Genomic DNA, 19,586 nt, shown 5'->3' on the forward strand with positions numbered 1-19,586 from the left:
TTCACCTTTGTCTGGCCACTCTATCCCACCATGTTGACTATTCCCCTTCTTATTCTGCAAATGCGACACTACACAGGGGTGGTTAAGGTGAACAAAAGGAATTTATCAAACATTGTAAAATGTTAAAACTTCGTTAATATAATTTGAAAATGTTGAAAACTTAATAAAATAACAAATTGTGATCAAACTGTGATTATACGACAACAAAAACAACATAAACACCTCTGCCTCACGGTCTTTAAGAAACATAGAAATCTACAGCGCAGAAGGAGGCCATTTCGGCCCATCACGTCTGCGCTGGCCGATAAAGAGCCACACGACCCTCGGTCAGCAGCCCTGAAGGTTACACACAAACCTATGAATAATAGCGAAAAGGTAAAGAGCATCCGGCCCAACCAGTCCGCCCCACACAACTGCGACACCCCTTGCACCGCAACATTCTACACTCCACCCCAACTGGTGCCATACGATCTCCTGGGATTCACACACACATTACCCTCATGGTCTCGAATAGGCCCTACCCTTTCTTTAGTTATCCTCTTGCTCTTAATATATTTATACAACATTTTACTTGCCAAGAATTATTCATGTTCTCTCTTAGCATTCCTAATATCCTTTTTAATTTTACCTCAACTTTCTCTCTCCCTCCAGAGATTCTACAGTATTTAACCATTGGTATATGATATAAGCTTCCCTTTTTTTTTTATCCTCCCCTGCAAGTCCCTCGACATCCAGGGTGCTGTCGAATTGTTATCCTGACCCTTTTTCTTTAAGGGTACATGTTTGACCTGAGCCCTCCGGATCTCCTCCTTGAATGCCTCCCACTGTTCCGACACTGATTTACCTACAAGTACTATGCTTAAACAAAGGGGACTACAGTGGGATGAGGGCAGAGTTGGCTAAAGTAGACTGGAAACACAGACTAAACGATGGCACAATTGAGGAACAGTGGAGGACTTTTAAGGAGCTCTTTCATAGTGCTTAACAAAAATATATTCCAGTGAAAAAGAAGGGCGGTAAGAGAAGGGATAACCAGCCATGGATAACCAAGGAAATAAAGGAGAGTATCAAATTAAAAACCAATGCGTATAAGGTGGCCAAGGTTAGTGGGAAAATAGAAGATTGGGAAAATTTTAAACGACAGCAAAGAAATGACTAAGAAAGCAATAAAGAAAGGAAAGATAGATTACGAAGGTAAACTTGCGCAAAACATAAAAACGGATAGTAAAAGCTTTTACAGATATATAAAACGGAAAAGAGTGACTAAAGTAAATGTTGGTCTCTTAGAAGATGAAAGGGGGATTTAATAATGGGAAATGTGGAAATGGCTGAGACCTTAAACAATTATTTTGCTTCGGTCTTCACAGTGGAAGACACAGAAACCATGCCAGAAATTGCTGGTCACAGGAATGTGGAAAGGGAGGACCTTGAGACAATCACTATCACTAGAGGGGTAGTGCTGGACAGGCTAATGGGACTCAAGGTAGACAAGTCCCCTGGTCCTGATGAAATGCATCCCAGGGTATTAAAAGAGATGGCGGAAGTTATAGCAGATGCATTCGTTATAATCTACCAAAGTTCTCTGGACTCTGGGGAGGTACCAGCGGATTGGAAAGCAGCTAATGTAACGCCTCTGTTTAAAAAGGGGGCAGACAAAAGGCAGGTAACTATAGACCGGTTAGTTTAACATCTGTAGTGGGGAAAATGCTTGAAGCTATCATTAAGGAAGAAATAGCGGGACATCTAGATAGGAATAGTGCAATCAAGAAGACGCAGCATGGATTCATGAAGGGGAAATCATGTTTAACTAATTTACTGGAATTCTTTGAGGATATAATGAGCATGGTGGATAAAGATGTACCGATGGATGTGGTGTATTTAGATTTCCAAAAGGCATTCGATAAGGTGCCACACAAAAGGTTACTGCAGAAGATAAAGGTACGCGGAGTCAGTGGAAATGTATTAGCATGGATAGAGAATTGGCTGGCTAACAGAAAGCAGAGAGTCGGGATAAATGAGTCCTTTTTGGGTTGGAAATCGGTGGTTAGTGGTGTGCTACAGGGATCGGTGCTGGGACCACAACTGTTTACAATATACATAGATGACCTGGAAGAGGGGACAGAGTGTAGTGTAACAAAATTTGCAGATGACACAAAGATTAGTGGGAAAGTGGGTTGTGTAGAGGACACAGAGAGGCTGCAAAGAGATTTAGATAGGTTAAGCGAATGGGCTAAGGTTTGGCAGATGGAATACAATGTCGGAAAGTGTGAGGTCATCCACCTTGGGGGGGGGGGGAGGGGGAGGAAACAGTAAAGGGGAATATTATTTGAACGGGGAGAAATTACAACATGCTGCAGTGCAGAGGGACCTGGGGGTCCTTGTGCATGAATCCCAAAAAGATAGTTTGCAGGTGCAGCAGGTAATCAGGAAGGCGAATGGAATGTTGGCCTTCATTGCGAGAGGGATGGAGTACAAAAGCAGGGAGGTCCTTCTGCAACTGTATAGGGTATTGGTGAGGCCGCACCTGGAGTACTGCGTGCAGCTTTGGTCACCTTACTTAAGGAACGATATACTAGCTTTGGAGGGGGTACAGAGGCGATTCACTCGGCTGATTCCGGAGATGAGGGGGTTACCTTATAATGATAGATTGAGTAGACTGGGTCTTTACTCCTTGGAGTTCAGAAGAATGAGGGGTGATCTTATAGAAACATTTAAAATAATGAAAGGGATAGACAAGATAGAGGCAGAGGGGTTGTTTCCACTGGTCGGGGAGACTAGAACTAGGGGGCACAGCCTCAAAATACGGGGGAGCCAATTTAAAACCGAGTTGAGAAGGAATTTCTTCTCCCAGAGGGTTGTGAATCTGTGGAATTCTCTGCCCAAGGAAGCAGTTGAGGCTAGCTCATTGAATGTATTCAAGTCACAGATAGATAGATTTTTAACCAATAAGGGAATTAAGGGTTATAGGGAGAGGGCGGGTAAGTGGAACTGAGTCCATGGCCAGATCAGCCATGATCTTGTTGAATGGCGGAGCAGGCTCGAGGGGCTAGATGGCCTACTCCTGTTCCTACTTCTTATGTTCTTATAAGTAGCTGTTTCCAGTCCACTGTGGCCAAATTACTTCTCAACTTAGCAAAGTTAGCTTTTCCCCAATTTTTGACTTTTATTCCTGGTCTATCCTTATCCTTATTAATAACGACCTTGAATCTGACTGAATTATGGTCACTGGCATCCAAGTGCTCTCCCACTAATACCCCTTCATTCCCCAAAACTAAATCCAAAACCGCCCCCTCTTGTGTTGGGCTTGCACATACTATCTATATTTTACTCAATCAATATTAGGATAGTTAAAATCCCCTACTATTACTGCCCTATGGTTTTTGGACTTCACAGAAATTTGTCTACATATTTGCTCTTCTATCTCCCTCCCACTAAATACACACCCAGCAGTGTGATCACCCCTTTTTTATTTTTCAATTCGACCCATATGGCCTCATTTGATCTCTCTAACATATCATCCCTCCTCAGCTGCAATAGTTTATTTAATCAATACCACCCCCCCCCCTTTTTACCCCTCTCTCTCTTGTCACAAATCCTGTAACCAGGAATATTGAGCTGCCAAACCTGCCCCTCTTTCAGCCATGTCTCTGTAATGGCTATAATGTCATACTCCCAAGTGTCTACCTGTGCTCTTAGCTCATCCGCCTTATTCGCTATATTCCTTGTATTGAAGTATATACCATTTAGCACAGGAAGACTTCCTTGATTACTATTTACTAACCCTTGTTTCCTCTGTCTTACAGATGCACTTTCTACATTCTTGCTATCCAATTTCAGCTTTACTTCCTTCCATATTGAATTTATTTTCAGGTTCCCATCCCCCTGCCAAGCTAGTTTAAACTCTCGCCAACAGCACTCGCAAAACTCCCCGCGACGATATTAGCCCCGGCGCTGTTGAGATGCAACCCGTCCGGTTTGTACAGGTCCCATTTCCCCCAGAAGCGGTTCCAATGCCACAGGAATTTAAAGCCCTCCCTCCTACACCAACTCTCCAGCCATGCGTTCATCCTCTATATCCTTCTATTCTTGTACTCATTAGCACGTGGCACCGGTAGTAACCCGGAGATTACTACCTTTGAGGTCCTACTCTTTAACTTTAACACCAGCTTCTCTTTTCATATTCCCCCCCCGCCCCTTGCCTTTACCCTTACCTTTGCCCCCCTTCCTCGCCTGCTCATCACACCCAAAGTGGTACCACGATGGCGTGCAGCAACGCTGTCCGAGCGCTGCTGTATTGGGGGGAGAGACATTGGAGACGCCTCGTGGGGATACACTGGACCAGCTCGTGAAGTGGGAGGCCCGGCTTGTGATTGGCGAGCCACTTCATCGGCGTTGCCAGTCACAGGTGGTGTGGGGGTGAGTCTGGGTGTCTCACTGGAGAACTCAAAGGCTGCTCGCCACACTCTCTGGGACTCCAGTGTGACTGGTGGAGGCCACCAGCCTCGCGTGGGCGTTGATGGCCTCGCAGGTTTCACGGGTCGCACCGACAATCTGTAACCCTACCTCCATTATGGTCGCGTTCAGACTCAATGCTTATGGGAATGCTACCCAGGACTTCAAGGAGCTGACTGGTGATCCTGATGCTCTCCCTGGACAGTGCCACCATGTCCAGTTGTGCGTCTGCCTGTATGTCGTTAGACCAGCTTTGCGGACTCACCCCCCCCCCCCTCCACAGAGAGACTGCATATGGGATTCGACCCCAGAACTGCGTCGTTGCACGCTACTAGTCCCAGGAATCTGAGATGTCAAAGCCCAGGAATGTTTGATAATCCTTGGCCGACGCGTTTACCAGTGTTAACCGAGGTGTTGACTGCATCTGCAACCCACCAACCCACCGGAGTTAGCTGATCAATCTCTGTCAACTCCACTTAGTCAAATTCCTCCTCCTCCACATTTTAGGCTGATGAGGATTGATCAAAAGGATTCGGCACCTCTGACTGGTCATCTGGAAGTAGAAAGCAACAGACGAGTGGTTAGCAGCTGGGGAGGAGGCATGGTGACATGAGGAAGGTCATATAGCACAAGCACATTTGAAGGACTGTCGTGACTCCATTAGATTTAGTCCAGAGACACTGCATCACATGGCCCCAACCCTAGTCCACAGTCACTGCATCACATTGTCCCAACCCTAATCCACGACACTGCATCACATTGTCCCAACCCAGCCCAAGGAGTGTGCAGGACTTACCCTCAGTGCAAGTGGGGGTCAGCGCCACCAGTGGCAGTTGCCCGACCTGAGATCCCGATGAGGCCTGCCATTTGCTCTTCCAGGTCTGTAAGTGATCGGGTCTGAGGTGGACCGTCGCCTGTTCACAGCTGTTCCCGGCGGTTGTGGGACTTCTTTTCCTGCAAAGATGAAAATGGGAATGGTTACCAGAGGGTCCATCTGCTCTTGTGGCACACACAAACAGCCACCAAAGCACTTGTACCATACTGTCTGAATGGAATAGAGTCCTCTGTTTAATGGCCTTGGAAGTTGCACGTGATTCATCAGGAGGACATCGAAGTTTGGAAATATCTTGTCAGATCTCACAAAGCAATCTAAATAATGTGTACAGATCATTCACGTCAAATAGGGTGCCACACTAAGCTTACCTACATTTTAGGAGTCAATCCACAGAGTGCTCAGAGACAGCAACAGCATCAGAATGAATAGTGTTTGAGATTTATAAATTAAGTAATAAAAGAATGCATGAATAAAAATTTTATAACGACCCTCGAAAGACCGTTAAACTTTTCCCGGCACTATGTCGCAGTCCTTATTACTGCATCTGAAGCAGAGACCTCCTCAGCAATCTCCCTCCAAATCTTGTTAAAAATTGCTGGTCGAGGTCTGGATCCACCCTCCTGTGGCGTTCCTGCCATCTTCTTTCCACAGCCCCCACAAGACCTTTGATAGTCTCCTGTGTCAACCTTCGTGCACGCTGCCTGGTGTCGTCCTCCTCCATCATCATGAAAATCAAATAATAAAATGGTTGATTCAACCCCAGGTGTACTGCGCATGCGCATGACGGCCGCGCCCTACATTAGCATTTGCAATCGGACAGCAGACCAGAAGTGCAGCAAAAAATTCACACGTGCTGAATGGCCGATTTTTTTTTTTTCCCAGTCGGAACTTTCGGCTCCGGCGCACAAATTCTGTCGTGCAACGCAGGAGTCAGCGCTAACCCCCGTCGTGAACTTTCATTTGGCGAAAGATGCGAACTCTAACGCTAACCGACATCAAAATTTTGATTTCGCCACGATTAGCGCTGGAAAGTGAATGAAATCGCAAAAAGGCGAAAATCCAGCCCGATAAATTAATTCATTTTGTATTTTTCTTTGAACCATTCTGAATCATTTATATTAATTTCTAGTAGACTCTGTAGACAGGTTGGTTATTTGTACCTCTAAATGTTCAACAATAGGAGAACAATAAAGCATTGCCTTAATGTGTAAAATAGGATAATAAATGAATTGTTTTAATCTGTAGTGAAATGATGTGTAAGTAAGAATTCTTTTAATTTGTTAGAGATTGAGATTACGGGAACTGATTCTTCGACAGCAACAGCAGAAGAACGCAGTCCGTCAGGAAAAAGGCCTGCAAGATCAAGCAACGACATCTTCAGCAACACCACTTCGGCACTGGCCACAGGAGGATTTAAAACGGCAAAATGAAATATTTGGCAGACCGCCTCCACCCTATCCTGGCATCGTGAGAATTCCTCTTGCAGGTCAAAGATTTTCAGGCCCTTTCCCAAATGAGCCACGTGGTCGTTTTATAACTGACGGTCAATTTAACAGGCCACAATTTTCTGGCGATGTTACAAGGATGGTCATGAGACCCCAAGTTCCAAGGTAAATATATTTCCGTAACAAAAACCTTAAACTTTCCAAGGATCAAACCAATTATCATTATTTTTGTTTGGGAAGTTGGATTGATAAAAACTAATATTGATTATATAATAACTGATTACTATAAAACAACTTAGTGTTTTGAATAAGTATGTAGCTTTGAAAATGCCTTATTTGATAAGGTCCCACATGGCAGACTGGTCACGAAAGTAAAAACTCATGGAATCTAGGACAAAGTGGCAAGTTGGATTCAAAATTTGGCTCAGAGGCAGGAAACAAAGGGTAATGGTGGATGGGTGTTTTCGTGACTGGAAGGCTGTATCCAGTGGGGTTCCGCAGGGCTCAGTGCTGGGTGCTTGCTTTTTGTGGTATTGGACTTGAATGTTGGGAGTATGATTAAGAAGTTTGCAGATGACACTAAAATAGGCTGTGTGGTTGATAATGAAGAAGAAAGCAGCGGACTGCAGGAAGATATCAATGTACTGATCGGTGGGCAGAACAATGGCAAATGGAATTCAATCCGGATACATGTGAGATAATGCATTTTTGGAGGTCTAACAAGGCAAGTGAATACACATTAAATGGTACGACACTGAAAAGTGTAGAGGAACATTGGGACTTTGGAGTGCAGGTCCACAGATCCCTAAAGGTAGCAGGCCAGGTAGATAAGGTGGGTTAAGAAGGCATATGGAATGCTTGCCTTTATTAGTCGAGGCATGTAATACAAGAGCAAGCAGCTCGGCCTTTTGGCTAAGATCATGCGTAACTGACCTGACAGGGGAGTAGCCACCATGACCTCCGGGTGGTTCTCCCTGGATCAGGAAGGTATATGCTTGCTTTTTTGGAAACAGGAGGTGGGTGGGGTGGCTTGACCCATCCACCTCCACGGAGGTGTGTGGGGGACCTGACCCATCCACCTCCATGGCACGAACCTGGTATTGCAGTACTTCCAGGAACGGTGCAGTGGCTCTAGGCCTTTTGGCTAAGAGCATTGGCGCAGAGTGATCCTTGGCGTGTGCAAGGTGACCTCTGGCGTTTGTGATTTGACAAAGAATTGGAACGATTGGCTACGAATTTCAAAAAAAAAAAGCAGGTTATGCTTGAACTGTATAAAACACTGGTTAGGCCGCAGCTGGAGTACTGCGTGCAGTTCTGGTCACTGCATTACAGGAAAGATGTGATTGCACTAGTGAGGGTACAGAGGAGATTTATAAGAATGTTGTCTGGACTGGAGAATTTTGGCTATAAGGAAAAATTGGAGATGCTGTTTTCTTTGGAACAGAGGAGGCTATGGGGAGACCTGATTGAGGTGTATAAAATGATAAGGGGCCTGGATAGAGTGGATAGGAGGCACCTGTTTTCCTTTGCAGAGGGGTCAACAACCAGGGGGCATAGATTTAAAGTAATTGGGGGGAGGTTTAGAGGAAATATGAGGGGAAATTTCTCACTGCCTGAAAGGGTGGTAGAGGCAGAAACTCTCACCACATTTAAAAAAAAAAATACTTGGATGTGCACTTTAAAGAACCGTAACCTACAGGGCTACGGACCAAGAGCTGGAAAGTGGGATTAGGCTGGATATTTCTTGATCGGCCGGCGCAGACACGATGGGCTGAAATGGCCTCCTCCTGTGCCGTAAATTTCTATGATTCTATTTGATTTGAATTATTACAAAAATTTGACTGATATTTTGTTGCCTTTTTTCCTGATATTTCATCATCTAAACCTTGATACAGTTAGATAAATGTTGGGCTAAAAAGCAAATGTATGTACATAAGTCCCTGTCTTTTTGCATGTTGTCTGATTCCTAAAACAGTGGTAAACTACCTGTTTTAAGCATATACACAGATAGAAACTGTAACTCGCTCATTGTCATTTTAGAGCGTGTTGAGCCAACTGGTGTTGCATATTAAACTCTCCTTTTTTTCTAGGTATTCTTTTGCAGGAAATGGGCAGAGACCATTTGTAAGTCAGGAACATTTCCTTGGGCAACACCAGATGCAGACACACGTTCCCGGCCTTCCACAGCAGCTAAGGAGATCACTGTCTGTGGACTTTACCAGGTCTTTAAACAACCCACAGGTGAACAATGGAGTGATTATCCCTCAACACTTTCCTCCTCCGGGTATGCAAATGCAGCAGCACAATATTTTGGGTCAACCATTCATAGAACTTCGGCATAGGGTACCAGAAAATAGGCCACGGCTTCCCTTTGCATCATTGGTACCCTCTACTAGTGGCTTAGATCCAGCTAGCCAGCAGAAAAGACCTGGGGTGTTTATACTGGGGCAGGGTGCATTCTCACCAAGTCAAGGACAAAAGCCATTGGACTTTGTGTCAAATCAACAACAAGGCATGCGTAATCAAATGGAAAATTGTAACTTAGATCAACTTAATCAGCATCAACAGCAGCAGATGCACATGAATCATCCAGCCATGTCCCTTTCCCGCTCTTTGAGCAATCCACCTGTCAGTGAGGCTTTTTCATCAACAGTCTCCTTGTCTGCTAGTGCATCGACACAAGAAGGAGGTGGTATGGTTGAGAAACTTGATCCCGATGATCCTTCAGTGAAAGATCTTGATGTGAAGGACCTTGATGGAGTGAGAGACCTCGAAGTTAAAGACTTAGATGATGAAGATTTGGAAAATTTAAATTTGGATCAAGTCGATGGAAAAGGTGATCCTGATTTAGACAATTTGGACAATATAGAAACAAATGATCCGCAGTTGGATGACCTGTTAAAATCAGGGGAGTTTGACCTTATTGCTTTTACAGACCCTGAGCTTGATCTGGGTGACAAAAAAGACATGTTTAATGAAGAATTAGAGCTGAATGATCCGATCGATGATAAATTGGATGAACACAGCAAGACTGAAGAAGAAACAAAATGTGACCAGGTAGCCAAAGCAGGAGAACTATCTGCTAGTTTCTCTGAAAAAGAAGAAACTGCATTACCAAACGAAGGATCCATTGAAAGTAGTCCGAAAGAATCGAAGAATTCTGTAAAATCCGAAACTGGTACCAATGATGGTAATCACGATGCGCCTTACAGTGCGGGTACAGCTGAGACGGAGTCAAAAGAAATGGTAACGGATAGTGCACCCGCTTCTAACTCTTGCATTGCCGGAGAACTGGAAATGGCAAAGGAAGACGATAGAGTCGACAGTAACCAAGAATCTACGGGGGCTAGCCCAGCTTTCAGCGATTCTCAATCTTCTACCCAAACGTCTATCTCTATCGGAAGCAATTCCTGCAATTTAACTGGTTCTACTCCAGTCCTTTCAAGTTTGTTGACTGAGAAGCCAACTAAAGCTGGGCTTGCATCATTGGGCTCACCTTCCCAGATTGTGCCGTCACCTCAGCCACACCCGAATACAGGTATTCCCCAATCTCCTAATGTGGCAGTCTCCCCAGGACAAACAACCGAGAACGCAATGAATCAAAGTTTGCAGATGGGACAACGATTAAACCGTAGCTTTTCGCAAGGCTCGCCAGCAAATCAGACCTTTTTCCAAGTGCAGCCACCGAGCCAGAATTACACAGCAGGGCAGCCACCAAGTCAAAATGTGGCTGTGGCAAATCAACCAGGCCCAAGTAATCTATCAAGCGCACAACAAATTATGCTTCCCCAGACATTGGGTCCTCCGGGTCAGCGCGAGCGGCCCCTCCTTTTGGAAGAGCAGCCCCTTCTTTTACAGGATCTTTTGGAACAGGAAAGGCAGGAGCAGCAACAGCAACGACAAATGCAGGCTATGATACGTCACCGATCCACTGATTCTTTCTTTCCCAACATTGGTGAGTACGGGCATAAGGTACCCCCTTGAATCTTTTTTGTAGTGATAAAAACTGGAAATCCATGCTGCTTTGATGGATTTAATGATGCATTAATGCTTAGTATTTAAGTATAAACAGTGATCTGGTCATTTTTATTTTGCTGGTTCATCCCAGTATGGGAGAGAATAATTGATTTAATTTAGTGCTGTATTTCTACATCATGATCACAATTTTGTGTTATGTGAACACTTTTTTGTCCACTGGTTTTCATGTGTACATGCAATTATAAATTGTTTTCATAGATATATAAACGTTTAAAATAGGTGCAGGAGTAGGCCATTCGGCCCTTCGAGCCTGCACCACCATTCAATAAGATCATGGCTGATCATTCATCTCAGTACCCCTTTCCTGCTTTCTCTCCATACCCCTTGATCTCTTTAGCCGTAAGGGCCATATTCAACTCCCTCTTGAATATATCTAATGAACTGGCATCAACAACTCTCTGCGGAAGAGAATTCCACAGGTTAACAACTCTGAGTGAAGAAGTTTCTCCTCCTCTCGGTCCTAAATGGCTTACTTCTTATCCTTAGACTGTGACCCCTGGTTCTGGACTCCCCCAACATCGGGAACATTCTTCCTGCATCTGACCTGTCCAGCCCCGTCAGAATTTTATGTTTCTCAGAGATCCCCTCTCATTCTTCTAAACTCCAGTGAATACAGGCCCTGTCAATCCAGTCTCTCCTCATGTCAGTCCTGCTATCCCGGGAATCAGTCTGGTGAACCTTCGCTGCACTCCCTCAATAGCAAGAACGTCCTTCCTCAGATTAGGAGACCTAAACTGAACACACTATTAGAGGTGAGGCCTCACCAAGGCCCTGTGCAGCTGCAGCAAGACCTCCTTGCTCCTATACTCAAATCCCCTAGCTATGAAGGCCAACATACCATTTGCCGCCTGCTGTACCTGCATGCCAACCTTCAATGACTGATATATCATGACACCCAGGTCTTCTTGCTTCTCCCCTTTTCCTAATCTGCCACCATTCAGATAATCTGCCTTCGTGTTTTTGCCACCAAAGTGGATAACCTCGCATTTATCCACATTATACTGCACCGGCCATGCATTTGCCCACTCACCTAACCTGTCCAAGTCACCCTGCAGCCTCTTAGCATCCTCCTCACAGCTCACACTGCCACCCAGCTTAGTGTCATCTGCAAACTTGGCAATATTACTCTCAATTCCTTCATCTAAATCATTGATGTATATTGTAAATAGCTGGGGTTCCAGCACTGAGCCCTGCGGCACCCCACTAGTCACTGTCTGCCATTCTGAAAAGGACCCGTTTATCCCGACTCTGCTTCCTGTCTGCCAACCAGTTCTCTATCCACGTCAATACATTACCTCCAATACCATGTGCTTTAATTTTGCACATCAATATCTTGTGTGGGACCTTGTCAAAAGCCTTATGAAAGTACAAATACACCACATCCATTGGTTCTCCCTTGTCTACTCTACTAGTTACATCCTCAAAAAATTCCAGAAGATTTGTCAAGCATGAGTTCCCTTTCATAAATCCATGCTGACTTGGACCGATCCTGTCACTACTTTCTAAATGCGCTGCTATTTCATAATTGATTCCAACATTTTCCCCACTACTGATGTCAGGCTAACCGGTCTATAATTCCCCGTTTTCTCTCTCCCTCCTTTTTTAAAAAGTGGCGTTACATTAGCTACCCTCCAGTCCATAGGAGCTGATCCAGAGGTGATAGACTGTTGGAAAATGATCACCAATGCATCCACTATTTCCTTAAGTACTCTGGGATGCAGGCTATCAGACCCTGGGGATTTATCGGCCTTCAATCCCATCAATTTCCCAAACACAATTTCCTGACTAATAAGGATTTCCTTCAGTTCCTCCTTCTTGCTAGACCCTCAGTCCCCTAGTATTTCCGGAACATTATTTGTGTCTTCCTTTGTGAAGACAGAACCAAAGTATTTGTTCAATTGGTCTGCCATTTCTTTGTTCCCATTATAAATTCACCTGAATCTGACTGCAAGGGACCTACGTTTGTCTTCACTAATCTTTTTCTCTTCACATATCTATTAAAGCTTTTGCAGTCAGTTTTTATGTTCCCAGCAAGCTTCCCCTCATACTCTATTTTGCCCCTCCTAATTAAACGTTTTGTCCTCCTCTGCTGAATTCTAAATTTCTCCCCGTCTTCAGGTCTGCTGCTTTTTCTAACCAATTTATATGTTTCTTCCATGGAGTTAACACTATCCCTAATTTCCCTTGTTAGCCACAGTTGAGCCACCTTCCCCATTTTATTTTTACTCCAGACAGGGATGTACAATTGTTAATGTTCATCCTTATGCTCTTTAAATATTTGCCATTGCCTATCCACCGTCAACCCTTTGAGTATCATTCGGCAGTCTATTCTAGCCAATTAACATCTCATACCATCGAAGTTACCTTTCCTTAAGTTCAGGACCCCTAGTCTCTGAAATAACTATGTCACTATCCATCTTAATAAAGAATTCTACCATATTATCGCCACTCTTCCTCAAGGGGCCTCGCACAACAAGATTGCTAATTAGTCCTTTCTCATTTCACATCACCCAGTCTAGGATGGTCAGCCCTCTAGTTGGTTTCTCGCCATATTGGTCTAGAAAACCATCCCTAATAAACTTCAGGAAATCCTCTTCCACCGTACTGCTACCAGTTTGATTAGCCCAATCTATATGTAGATTAAAGTTGCCCATGATAACTGCTGTACCTTTATTGCATGCATCTCTAATTTCTTATTTGATGCTGTCCCCAACCGCTCTACTACTGTTTGGGGGTCTGTACACAACTCCCACTAGTGTTTTTTGCCCTTTGGTATTCCATAGCTCCACCCATACAGATTCCACGTTGTCCACGCTAGTGTCCTTCCTTACTATTGCGTTAATTTCATCCCTAACCAGCAATGCTACCCCGCTTCCTTTTCCTTTCTGTCTATCCTTCCTGAATGTTGAATACCCCTGGATGTTGAATTCCCAGCTTTGGTCACCCTGGAGCCATGTCTCCGTAATCCCAATTATATCATATTCGTTAATAGCTGCATGCGCAGTTAATTCTTCCACGTTATTACGAATACTCCTCGCATTGAGGCACAGAGCCTTCAGGCTTGTCTTTTTAACACACTTTGTCCCTTTAGACTTTTGCTGTAATGTGGCCCTTTTTGATTTTTGCCTTGGGTTTCTCTGCCCTCCACTTTTACTTTTCTTCTTTCTACCTTTTGCTTCTGCCCACATTTTACTTCCCTCTGTCTCCCTGCATAAATTCCCATCGCCCTGTTATGTTAGTTTAACACCTCCCCAACAGCACTAGCAAACACTCCCCCGAGGACATTGGTTCCGGTCCTGCCCAGGTGCAGGCCGTCTGGTTTGTACTGGTCCCACCTCCCCCAGAACCGGTTCCAATGTTTCACGAATTTGAATCCTTCCTTCCTGCACCACTCCTCAAGCCACCTATTCATCTTAGCTATCCTGCAATTCCTATATAGACTAGTACGTGGCACTGGTAGCAATCCTGAAATGACTACCTTTTGAGGTCCTGCTTTTTAATTTAACTCCTCGCTCCCTAAATTCAGCTTGTGGGACCTCATCCCATTTTTTACTTATGTCGTTGGTACCTATATGCACCACGACAACTGGCTGTTCACCCTCCCTTTTCAGAATGTCCTGCAGCCACTCCGAGACATCCTTGACCCTTGCACCAGGGAGGCAACATACCATCCTGGAGTCTCGATTGCAGCCGCAGAAACGCCATTCTAGTCTCCTTTGAATATAATCCCCTACCCCACCAAAGCTCTCCCACTCATTTTCCTGCCCTCCTGTGCAGCAGAGCCACCCACTGTGCCATGAACTTGGCGGCTGCTGCTGCTCCCCTGATGAGTCATTTCCCACCCCCCCCCCCCCCCAACCCAACAGTACCCAAAATGGTGTATCTGTTTTGGAGGGGGATGACCGCAGTGGACCCCTGCACTACCTTCCTTCCACTGCTCTGCCTGATGCTCACCCATTCCTTATCTGCCTGAGTAAACTTTGCCTGCGGTGTGACCAACTCACTAAACATGCTATTCATGACATCCTTAGCATCGCGGATGCTCCAGAGTGAATCCATGCGCAGTTCCAGTGCCGTAATGCGGTCTGTCAGGTGCTGCAGCAGAATACACTTCCTGCACATGTAGTCGTCAGGGACACTGGAAGCGTCCCTGACTTCCCACATAGCACAGGAGGAGCATGACACGTGTCTGAGCTCTCCTACCATGACTCAACCCTTGGATTAACTTAATTTGGCAACAATGTCAAAGGTTACCTACTGATAAGGAAATAAAAAGAAGAAAAAAAATTTAAATACTCAACAACCCACCAGCCAATCACTTACCCACTTGGCTGTGATGTCACCCTTCGATTTCTTTCTACATCTTTGTTTACCTACTGCCCCGCACCTGCACCAGCTAGCCTCCTCGAGGCATCTCCGAACTCCCGCTGCTCCCGGGCCTTTTATCGGCCTCCTCAACGCCTCTCTGAACTCCTGCCGGTCCCGGGCCTTTTATAGGTCTCCTCAACGCCTCTTGCTTCATTGTGAATACAGGAAAAGTTTTCATCCAAGGTTATAGTGTAAAATTTAAAACTGCAGTAAAAAAAAAAAGAATGACTAAATTACATAGAGACTTGTCTCAGAAATGCCTCATTTGCTTCACACAGTGCATCAGCTAAGAAAATCTAAAAGAGCTGAGCAAATTGAACTCCTATTTGGACCCGGTGAATAACTACATACAAGACAAAATGAAAATACTGTGGATGCTAGAAATCTGAAATAAAAACAGAAAATGCTGGAAATGCTCAGTAGGTCAGGCAGCATCTGTGGAGAGAGAGACAGAGTTAACGCTATGAATCTGCAAAGGGATATAGACAGGCTAATTTGGCAGATGGAATATAATGTGGGAATATGCGATGTTATCCACTTTGGCAGGAAAAATAAAAAAGCAAATTATTATTTAAATGGGGAGAGATTACAGAATGCTGTGGTACAGAGGATCTGGGTGTCCTTGTACATGAAACACACAAAGTTAGCATGCAGGTACAGCAAGTAATCAGGAAGACAAATTGAATGTTGGTCTTTATTGCAAGGGGGATAGAGTATAAAAGTAGGGAAGTCCTGCTACAACTGTACAGGTCGTTGGTGAGGCCACAGCTGGAGTACTGCATACAGTTTTGGTCTTATTTAAGGAGGGATATACTTGCTTTGGAGGCCGTTCAGAGAAGATTCACGAGGTTGATTCCTGAGATGAAGGGGTTATCATATGACGAAAGGTTGAGCAGGTTGGGCATTTACTCATTGGAGTTTAGAAGAATGAGAGGTGATCTTATTGAAACATATAACATTCTGTAGATGCAGAGAGGATGTTTTCCCTCGTGGGGAATCTAGAACTATGGGGCATAGTTTCAGAATAAGGGGTCACCCATTTAAAACAGAAATGAGGAGGAATTTCTTCTCTGAGGGTTGTGAATCTTTGGAATTCTCTCCCCCAGAGAGCTGTGTAGGCTGGGTCATTGAATATATTTACGGTGGAGACAGACAGATTTTTGAATGATAGAAGAGTCCAGGATTATGGGAAGCGGGCAAGAAAGTGGAGTTGAGGAAAAGATCAGATTCGCCATGACCTTGTTGCATGGTGGAACAGGCTCGAGGGGCCAAATAGCCTACTCCTGCTATTTCTTACGTTCTTATGTTAACGTTTAAGGTCGATGACCCTTCGTCAGAACTGGAAAAAGTTAGAGATGTAACAGATTTTAAGCAAGTACAGAGGTGGGGGAAAGGTTGGGGGGGGGGGGGGAGGAAGAACAACAAAAAGGAAGCTCTGTTATAGGGTGGAAGGCAGGAGAGATTAAATGTCAGAAGGGATAATAATGCAAGGTGGAATGTGATGGTAATAGGACAAGTAAAGAAACAAAAGGTGGGTCTAGAGGAGATGTAAATGGGAATAGCAGAATGATCAGCAACAGCTGCCGTCCAAAAAAAAACTGAGTGGGGAGGGAGGGGTGGGGTTAGGGGAGAGGTTATGATCTGAAATTGTTGAACTCAGTGCTGTCCGAAAGGCAGTAAAGATCCTACAGACAAGCCCTCGGACTCAGAAATATTCGGCTGGATTTTAACCATTGGGGCCTTGATTTGTATAGATTGATGAGGGTCTCTTCCGACTTGAGACGGGCCCCTCAGCTCCCACCCTGCTACTGCTGGACTACTGCCCTGTCCTCTTTTTATGCTGCTGCTTACATTACAACAGTGACTACACTCCATAAGTACTTTATTGGCTGTAAAGCGCTTTGTGACGTCCAGTGGTTGTGAAAGGCGCTATATAAATCCAAGCCTTTTCCTTGGTCACTTCACCTGTTCTGTTTTACTCGCTTTCTGTTTGCTTTCATTATTCTGCTATTCTTTTACTTCATTCTTTCTCTGTCATTTTCTCTCCCTGACCTTGAAGTGTTGTGTGACAACGTAATGTGAGAAACCTTTTGTTATTTAACTTGTAGAATATAAGATTCCAGTTGATGTGCAGATGATTCACTAGGCTGATTCCAGAGATGAGGGGGTTACCTTATGATGATAGATTGAGTAGACTGGGTCTTTACTCGTTGGAGTTCAGAAGGATGAGGGGTGATCTTATAGAAACATTTAAAATAATGAAAGGGGTAGACAAGATAGAGGCAGAGAGGTTGTTTCCACTGGTCGGGGAGACTAGAACTAGGGGGCACAGCCTCAAAATACGGGGCAGCCAATTTAAAACCGAGTTGAGAAGGAATTTCTTCTCCCAGAGGGTTGTGAATCTGTGGAATTCTCTGCCCAAGGAAGCAGTTGAGGCTAGCTCATTGAATGTATTCAAATCACAGATAGATAGATTTTTAACCAATAAGGGAATTGAGGGTTGTGGGGAGCGGGCGGGTAAGTGGAGCTGAGTCCACGGCCAGATCAGCCATGAACTTGTTGAATGGCGGAGCAGGCTCGAGGGGCTAGATGGCCTACTCCTGTTCCTAATTCTTATGTTCTTATGTAAACAAAATTGTAAAGTAAAATGTAATTGTTATTTTCAACTTTCTTTACAAGTTATTATTTGAGCAACAAAGGGTTTAGGGAAAACAATTCTAAACACTTCAGAGGTCGGAGTGAATGTATTTGCTTCAGTGAATATCAATGAAGTTAAAAAAAAAAAGTATTTATTTTGGAATGAGATTCACAATCCTCCCCCCCCCCCCCCCCATGCCAGATTGAAGCAACTTAGGAAGGATTTGCATTATTTTAATATCTGTGCAAAATGGTTTTGGTTTGCACCAGCACTAAAACTTACATATGTGAATCTGTGTTAAGACCCGAACTGATTCAGAATTTATACTATGACTATAACACAACACAGTTGTAGGATAGTGTTAGCAGTTCTAGGCTATTGACTGGTTGGGGCGATTTCAACACCCTCAGGGAAGATAGCAGAGTTAAAACGGAAGTGGTGGACTTCCTGTCCCATCGCCATTTTTCTAGGAGGTAGGCCCGACTCATCAATCTAAACAAATTGAGGCCCCAATAGTTTCCAGGAGCTGACTGTTCATTGGGTGCAAGTTGGAGTTTATTTGCTCAGCTCTTTCAGATTTTCTTAGCTAATTCATTGTAGTTCACTATGTGAAGCATATGAGACATGGAAAGTCTGAGATGTGACAAGTCTCGATATAAATGAATTTCTTCCGTTCTTCTTTATCCCTCCTTTCCTGAAAGTGGCAGCTTATGCTGGAGTGCAGTTCAGTGGATAGCAGCAGCCCTTTGACAATGTACCCTTCAACCATTTTTAATATACAAACTAGCCCAGTTCTGAGAGCTATTTGACCATGGGGACCAATACAGATAAAGCCAGTACTTTGTTCTTCCAGGCCCTAGATTCAAACTTGAAGTAGAGAATAGCTGGACAGTGTTCAGGACTGAGAAATGTGGTCATTTATTTTCTCTCTCTTCCCCCATCTCTCTTCATAGGATACTGAGTTAGTATTCCCGCCATCCCAGATTGCTTTTATTTTATTTGTCCCTGGGTGTGGGAATGCTGCTCATGTCTTTGTTGCCCTGAGAAGATGCTGTGCCCCCTGTTGAGATGTTGCTCCCACGATGGTGTTGGGTAGGGAATTCCAGGATTGGTGACCATTGAAATTGAAAGAATTCAATGATATGTCGCAGTCAGGATTGTGCGTGACTTGGAGGGAATCACTGAGGTGGTGATGTTGATATGATATATTGCTGCTCCTATCCTCCTTTTGTGATAGCTGTCGCTGGGCTGCAGTACATCCTGCAGCCACAGTGCACTCGTGATGGAGAGAGTGGATACAGAGTCCAAACCTGCTGACAGCTGTATTCTAGGTGGTGGTGAGCTTCTTGAGCTGAAAAAGGCCAACAGCACTTTTACCATTAGATCAAGTTCAGGGAAAGCAGCTGTTAATCAACCAGGGTCCCTTTTTCCTGTCTAGTTGCAGATTGGATATAGTTCTGTTGGAGGGCAGTTCTGAAATCGAAGCCCTGCTATTCCACATGTATGCAGTGTGTTCCAACATTGCTATGTCACAACGCACTGATACCCTATCACATTCCTGCTGGCAATCTGTACTTCACACACCAAACCCTGGCAAATACTGGTTTAGAACCAGATAAAACAAAAATACAAAGTTGGAAATTAATGTACAAAATTCATTTCAAGTACCTCGTATACATTTTCATACAAACCGGGACAGGTTGCAATCACCTCCATTCATCAGGCACTGTATTAGGAATATTTTTCATATACAAGGGTTAGCAATAAAGAAAATACTTAATGCGACACAGGCATCTTTCCCAACTTTCTA

The 19,586-nt window shown here is 44.4% G+C and overlaps 1 protein-coding gene across 1 annotated transcript in view; it reads left to right on the plus strand.

Annotated features, from left to right (window-relative positions):
* Positions 1–19,586, plus strand: part of kmt2ca (lysine (K)-specific methyltransferase 2Ca) — a 420,190-nt gene that overhangs the window by 316,070 nt on the left and 84,534 nt on the right. Inside the window, exons 39-40 of the mRNA XM_070881651.1 lie at positions 6,572–6,897; positions 8,823–10,687. Of these exons, the coding sequence (XP_070737752.1) occupies positions 6,572–6,897; positions 8,823–10,687 (2,191 nt within the window). The remainder of the gene's footprint in view (positions 1–6,571; positions 6,898–8,822; positions 10,688–19,586) is intronic.

This window comes from Pristiophorus japonicus, chromosome 5 (genome assembly GCF_044704955.1).
Source record: "Pristiophorus japonicus isolate sPriJap1 chromosome 5, sPriJap1.hap1, whole genome shotgun sequence".
NCBI classification, from domain to species: Eukaryota; Metazoa; Chordata; class Chondrichthyes; family Pristiophoridae; genus Pristiophorus; species Pristiophorus japonicus.